Raw genomic sequence first — 6942 nt, forward strand, 5'->3', positions numbered from 1 at the left:
CTCTACTACTAGCCCTGTCTCTACTAGCCCTGTCTTCTTCTAGCCCTGTCTACTACTAACCCTGTCTCTACTAGCCCTGTCTCTACTACTAATCCTGTCTCTACTAGCCCTGTCTACTACTAGCCCTGTCTACTACTAGCCCTGTCTACTACTAGCCCTGTCTCTACTACTAGCCCTGCCTACTACTAGCCCTGTCTACTACTACTAGCCCTGTCTACTACTAGCCCTGTCTCTACTAGCCCTGTCTCTACTAGCCCTGTCTACTACTAGCCCTGTCTCTACTACTAGCCCTGTCTACTACTACTAGCCCTGTCTCTACTAGCCCTGTCTCTACTAGCCCTGTCTACTACTAGCCCTGTCTCTACTACTAGCCCTGTCTACTACTACTAGCCCTGTCTCTACTAGCCCTGTCTACTACTACTAGCCCTGTCTCTACTAGCCCTGTCTACTACTAGCCCTGCCTACTAATAGCCCTGTCTCTACTACTAGCCCTGTCTCTACTACTAGCCCCGTCTCTACTAGCCCTGTCTACTACTAGCCCTGTCTACTACTAGCCCTGTCTCTACTACTAGCCCTGTCTACTACTACTAGCCTGTCTCTACTAGCCCTGTCTACTACTAGCCCTGTCTAATACTAGCCCTGTCTACTACTAGCCCTGTCTACTACTACTAGCCCTGTCTCTACTAGCCCTGTCTACTACTAGCCCTGTCTACTACTAGCCCTGTCTCTACTAGCCCTGTCTACTACTAGCCCTGTCTCTACTACTAACCCTGTCTACTACTACTAGCCCTGTCTCTACTAACCCTGTCTCTACTACTAGCCCTGTCTACTAGCCCTGTCTCTACCAGCCCTGTCTACTACTAGCATTGTCTCTACTACTAACCCTGTCTCTACTACTAGCCCTGTCTACTACTAGCCCTGTCTCTACTAGCCCTGTCTCTACTAGCCCTGTCTATTACTAGCCCTGTCTACTACTACTAGCCCTGTCTCTACTAACCCTGTCTACTACTAACCCTGTCTCTACTACTAGCCCTGTCTCTACTAACCCTGTCTACTACTAACCCTGTCTCTACTAGCCCTGTCTCTACTAGCCCTGTCTCTACTAGCCCTGTCTCTACTAGCCCTGTCTACTACTAACCCTGTCTCTACTAGCCCTGTCTACTACTACTAGCCCTGTCTCTACTAGCCCTGTCTTCTTCTAGCCCTGTCTACTACTAACCCTGTCTCTACTAGCCCTGTCTCTACTACTAATCCTGTCTCTACTAGCCCTGTCTACTACTAGCCCTGTCTACTACTAGCCCTGTCTACTACTAGCCCTGTCTCTACTACTAGCCCTGCCTACTACTAGCCCTGTCTACTACTACTAGCCCTGTCTACTACTAGCCCTGTCTCTACTAGCCCTGTCTCTACTAGCCCTGTCTACTACTAGCCCTGTCTCTACTACTAGCCCTGTCTACTACTACTAGCCCTGTCTCTACTAGCCCTGTCTCTACTAGCCCTGTCTACTACTACTAGCCCTGTCTACTACTAGCCCTGTCTCTACTACTAGCCCTGTCTACTACTACTAGCCCTGTCTCTACTAGCCCTGTCTACTACTAGCCCTGCCTACTAATAGCCCTGTCTCTACTACTAGCCCTGTCTCTACTACTAGCCCCGTCTCTACTAGCCCTGTCTACTACTAGCCCTGTCTACTACTAGCCCTGTCTCTACTACTAGCCCTGTCTACTACTACTAGCCTGTCTCTACTAGCCCTGTCTACTACTAGCCCTGTCTACTACTAGCCCTGTCTACTACTAGCCCTGTCTCTACTACTAGCCCTGTCTACTACTACTAGCCCTGTCTCTACTAGCCCTGTCTACTACTAGCCCTGTCTACTACTAACCCTGTCTCTACTAGCCCTGTCTACTACTAGCCCTGTCTCTACTACTAGCCCTGTCTACTACTACTAGCCCTGTCTACTACTAACCCTGTCTCTACTACTAGCCCTGTCTCTACTAGCCCTGTCTACTATTAGCCCTGTCTTTACTAGCCCTGTCTACTACTAACCCTAACTCTACTAGCCCTGTCTACTACTAGCTCTGTCTCTACTACTAGCTCTGTCTCTACTACTAGCCCTGTCTACTACTACTAGCCCTGTCTACTACTACTAGCCCCGTCTACTACTAGCCCTGTCTACTACTACTAACCCTGTCTCTACTAGCCCTGTCTCTACTACTAGCCCTGTCTACTGTCATAGAATTTTGCTGTGCTAACCTACAGGATGGCCTCCAGGAGGCCATACACCTAGAAATCTGTCTACACCAGAATAACCATCCTTTGTCCCTTTGTCTCCAAGAAATTGCCGCCTTTTCCCATGTCACATGTCTGTATTCTCGGCCACGCCTGCCATTTCATATGACGTACAATGGGTTAGCCAATCACATCCCAATCACATCCTGGAAGCGCCGTACCTGTGTTTTGCTTTAATATAAGGCAGCGCAAGATCAGGAGGCGGCACTTCTTTGGATGAACCACTCATGTTGCGTTGTCCAGGAAGTCCTTGCGCTCGTATCGTTTTCTCAATAAACCAGACTTAACCTTTTGAGCGAATCTTGGTAAATCCTTTTGGACTGGATCAGTTAAAATCCATTACACTACTACTAGCCCTGTCTCTACTACTAGCCCTGTCTACTACTAGTCCTGTGTCTACTAGCCCTGTCTACTACTACAAGCTCTGTCTACTACTAGCCCTGTCTACTACTACTAGCCCTGTCTCTACTACTAGCCCTGTCTACTACTACTAGCCCTGTCTCTACTACTAGCCCTGTCTCTACTAGCCCTGTCTATTACTAGCTCTGTCTACTACCAACCCTGTCTACTACTACTAGCCCTGTCTACTACTACTAGCCCTGTCTATTACTAGCTCTGTCTACTACCAACCCTGTCTACTACTACTAGCCCTGTCTACTACTAGCCCTGTCTCTACTACTAGCCCTGTCTACTACTACTAGCCCTGTCTACTACTACTAGCCCTGTCTACTACTACTAGCCCTGTCTCTACTACTAGCCCTGTCTACTACTACTAGCCCTGTCTCTACTAGCCCTGTCTACTACTACTAGCCCTGTCTCTACTAACCCTGTCTACTTCTACTAGCCCTGTCTCTACTAACCCTGTCTACTACTACTAGCCCTGTCTCTACTAGCCCTGTCTCTACTACACTTTCAACACCCCACCGCCAGACTGAGGTATTGGAGTATCGGTGGAACAGAGGTCTAATCTCAGTGGACTAAAAGAAGGAGACAGATCTTTAATTAAAGGTGAGAGGTAATAGTATTCAGGATGTGAAGGTCTTGGCTGAATCCGGCACCTCTGGAAAACCAAGAGGATGTTGCGAAAAAAGAGTTGGTGAGTGTAGTCTCTATCTCTCCCCCCCTCCCTCCCCTCTGTTGGCTCTCTGCTAGAAGATTCCAGTGTAAAGTTAATTGGACAGGGAGAAAGGGCTGAGCAGGGAAGCATTCGCCCCCATTAGCAATCCCCCCATGGAAGGCTGAGCGAGGGAGGATCACAGACTCACAAATAGGAGGATTAAAATAATCAATAGGCTTCACTCTCCTCCAGAACACACACGCAGGAACACACACGCACACACTCAGATACACACACACACACACACACAGATATGCACAGACACGCGCATGTGCACGCCAAACAACCCAAGCAGACACTACACACTCAAGCAAGCCGACACACCCAATACAGACTTACAAGGATGTGCAACCATAAACACATTTGCAGTGCGGTACACCGACACCCTGTGCCAACAAAACATGACTGTTCAAGGTACCCTCCCCCCCACACACACATCGAATAATGGGGTGCAACCCGCATACACACATGTGCACACGCACGTATGCATGCAGAAACGCATGCATGCACGAGATGCAGTCTTCTACCATAGTCTCATTCAGCAATTGTATGCATTGTGTGAGGTGTATTTATATAGAAGGACCATGCTTTGCTGTCTAATGATTAGTATAATCCAGCTCAATACAACCCTACAACCCACTCCGGGGCAGCTAGTTACTGATATTGAGGCCGGTTGCCCCAAGTGCAAGAATGCATATTTTTAATAAAGGCTTTTTAATTTTTTAAGAGTTGCCTTGGACACCTTTTTCTTTCTGATGCAAGAATGCTGATATTTGGCACACCCTGGCGGCTCTTCAGGCAACGAATGCACACGTTTCTTTATACAACTGCGCCACCTGCTGCACATTTACTTTAATTACAGCGGCATTGCTGTTGCAAATTAGGTGCAATATCGTGAGTACACCACAGGGCGGCGGTCGACGTCGATATTTTGTCTGCAGGCAAAGATGGCGGTGCGGAAGAAAGACGGCGGCCCGAATGTAAAATATTTCGAAGCGTCTGATACCGTTTCACAGTTCGACAATGTCCGCGTGTGGTTGGGCAAGAACTATAAAAAGGTACTGCTTGTTCTTTTGAATATAATACATGCAATAAACGTATTCATTTCCACACAAAATGTAGAAGGTAATCTCTACAGCAAAGGAGTGACAAAGAGAGAGGGGAGGGTGTGAGATGGGTTGCAGAATGTCCAGCTGTTAATCCTCACATTAAGAGCCGGATACAAAAGGATGCTGAGGAAACGTCCTGAAAACAGGCCGGCTCGTTAAAGATGGTCTCCGGACATTTCCAAAGTGCATGTTTTACCTCACTCAGATGGGGAGGGATGAATGGCCTCAATTGCGGGGGTTTTGCCAAAGGGAAAAAATGAGCTAGCTAACGGTGAATTTGCATAGCCACTCTGGCCAGCGCATCGCAGGCGCAAGTGTCCAAATCCAGATGTTGAGCGTCTTTGACTGGAGCGTTGTGTCTGCCTCACTCACCGCGCCGTCACTCGCACAATATTGAACTCGATATTGTTTTTGATTAAGATTTATGCGTCTGGATTTTCATGTTGCGGCCCCCTCTCCTGCCCACCCCCCATATTTATCAGAATTGTCTTGTGTCGCCAAAACCCTATAGTCTTTTGTCTAAGATTAGTCTCAAAATGTTCTCCTTGATGAAACTAAGTAGTAGTTGTTTTGAAAATAAATAAAAAAAACTCTGGTCAATGGCTGGGTTATAACATCCTAACAAAACATGAACGTAGAATGCTTTATGATAATGTTCATAGGTACTGTCGCGTAAAAGCTAAAGGGAGAGTTAAAAGTAGCCTAGACTACTTCAGTTCTATGGATTAACCATGATGATGTGCGCATCTCTCTCTCTCGCCCTCTCTCTCGCTCGCTCCCTCCCTCTCTCTCTCTCTCTCTCTCCCTCTCTCTCTCTCCCTCTCTCTCCCTCTCTCCCCCCCCCCCTCTCTCTATCTCCCTCTCTCTCTCTCTCTCTCTCTCTCTCTCTCTCAGTCAATCTATCTCTCAATAGGCCCTTGTTCTTTGCGATTCATTTGTTTTCATTTGACATGTAGACTATTTGGAGCCAATCCCTCCCAAATATCCTCTCATCCTCCCTCCCCTGTTCCCTCCCAAATATCCTCTCCCCCTCTCTCCCCTGTCCCCCCCCCCCTCCCCTGTTCTCCCCCAGTACATCCAGGCGGAGCCCCCCACCAACAAGTCCCTGTCCAGCCTGGTGGTCCAGCTGCTGCAGTTTCAGGAGGAGGTGTTCGGGAGGCATGTCAGCAACCCACCTCTTACCAAGCTGCCGGTACGATGCGCTGAAACACACACACACACACAAACCTAATACCATGCTACTAGCCTCTTCTTCTGTATCTGCAGATGAAGAGCTTTTTGGACTTCAAGTCCGGCGGGGCCCTCTGCCACATCCTTGCCGCCGCCTACAAGTTCAAGAGCGACCAGGGCTGGTAAGAGCTTCAGTCTCCTCCGCAGGGCAGAGAGACCAGGGAGAGAGCAGCGCAGAGAGACCATGGAGAGAGCAGAGAGACCATAGAGAGAGCAGAGAGACCATAGAGAGAGCAGAGCAGAGAGACCAGGGAGAGAGCAGCACAGAGAGACCATAGAGAGAGCAGAGCAGAGAGAACATGGAGAGAGCAGGGCAGAGAGACCAGGGAGAGAGCAGCGCAGAGAGAGCAGAGACACCATGGAGAGAGCAGAGAGACCATAGAGAGAGCAGAGAGACCATAGAGAGAGCAGAGCAGAGAGACCATGGAGAGAGCAGAGCAGAGAGACCATGGATTACTGTGCCTCCACACTCACATTCTTCAATTCTTTACTCTATACTGTCTGGAATGTGAGGATTGGATGAAGGGTGCATGACTGAGATGCTACAGGCTCAGGACTGAGATGCTACAGGCTCAGGACTGAGATGCTATAGGCTCAGGGCTGAGATGCTATAGGCTCAGGACTGAGATGCTATAGGCTCAGGACTGAGATTCTACAGGCTCATGACTGAGATGCTATAGGCTCAGGGCTGAGATGCTATAGGCTCAGGACTGAGATGCTATAGGCTCAGGACTGAGATGCCACAGGCTCATGACTGAGATGCTATAGGCTCAGGACTGAGAGATGCTATAGGCTCAGGAGGGTGAGAGATGCTATAGGCTCAGGACTGAGAGATGCTATAGGCTCAGGAGGGTGAGAGATGCTATAGGCTCAGGACTGAGAGATGCTATAGGCTCAGGAGGGTGAGAGAGGCTATAGGCTCAGGAGGGTGAGAGAGGCTATAGGCTCAGGAGGGTGAGGGATGCTATAGGCTCAGGAGGGTGAAAGATGCTATAGGCTTAGGAGGGTGAAAGATGCTATAGGCTTAGGAGGGTGAGAGGTGTAACTCCAGTCTGACCTCCTGTTAGGCGCAGGTTTGACTTCCAGAACCCGTCTCGGATGGACCGCAACGTGGAGATGTTCATGACCATCGAGAAGTCCTTGGTGCAGGTGGGTCTGGTCTGTTTCTTTCTATAACGACACAGATCTCCATCGTTT

The 6942-nt window shown here is 49.0% G+C and overlaps 1 protein-coding gene across 1 annotated transcript in view; it reads left to right on the forward strand.

Annotated features, from left to right (window-relative positions):
- Positions 1-4353: 4353 nt before the first annotated feature.
- Positions 4354-6942, forward strand: part of smarcc2 (SWI/SNF related BAF chromatin remodeling complex subunit C2) — a gene marked incomplete at its 5' end in the record, with an annotated part of 19291 nt that continues 16702 nt past the window's right edge. The window contains 4 exons of the mRNA XM_084445950.1: positions 4354-4464; positions 5588-5707; positions 5782-5867; positions 6813-6894. Coding sequence (XP_084302076.1) covers positions 4354-4464; positions 5588-5707; positions 5782-5867; positions 6813-6894 — 399 coding nt within the window. The remainder of the gene's footprint in view (positions 4465-5587; positions 5708-5781; positions 5868-6812; positions 6895-6942) is intronic.

The sequence above is a fragment of the Borostomias antarcticus genome, assembly GCF_949987555.1.
Source record: "Borostomias antarcticus genome assembly, chromosome: 11".
NCBI lineage: Eukaryota > Metazoa > Chordata > Actinopteri > Stomiiformes > Stomiidae > Borostomias > Borostomias antarcticus.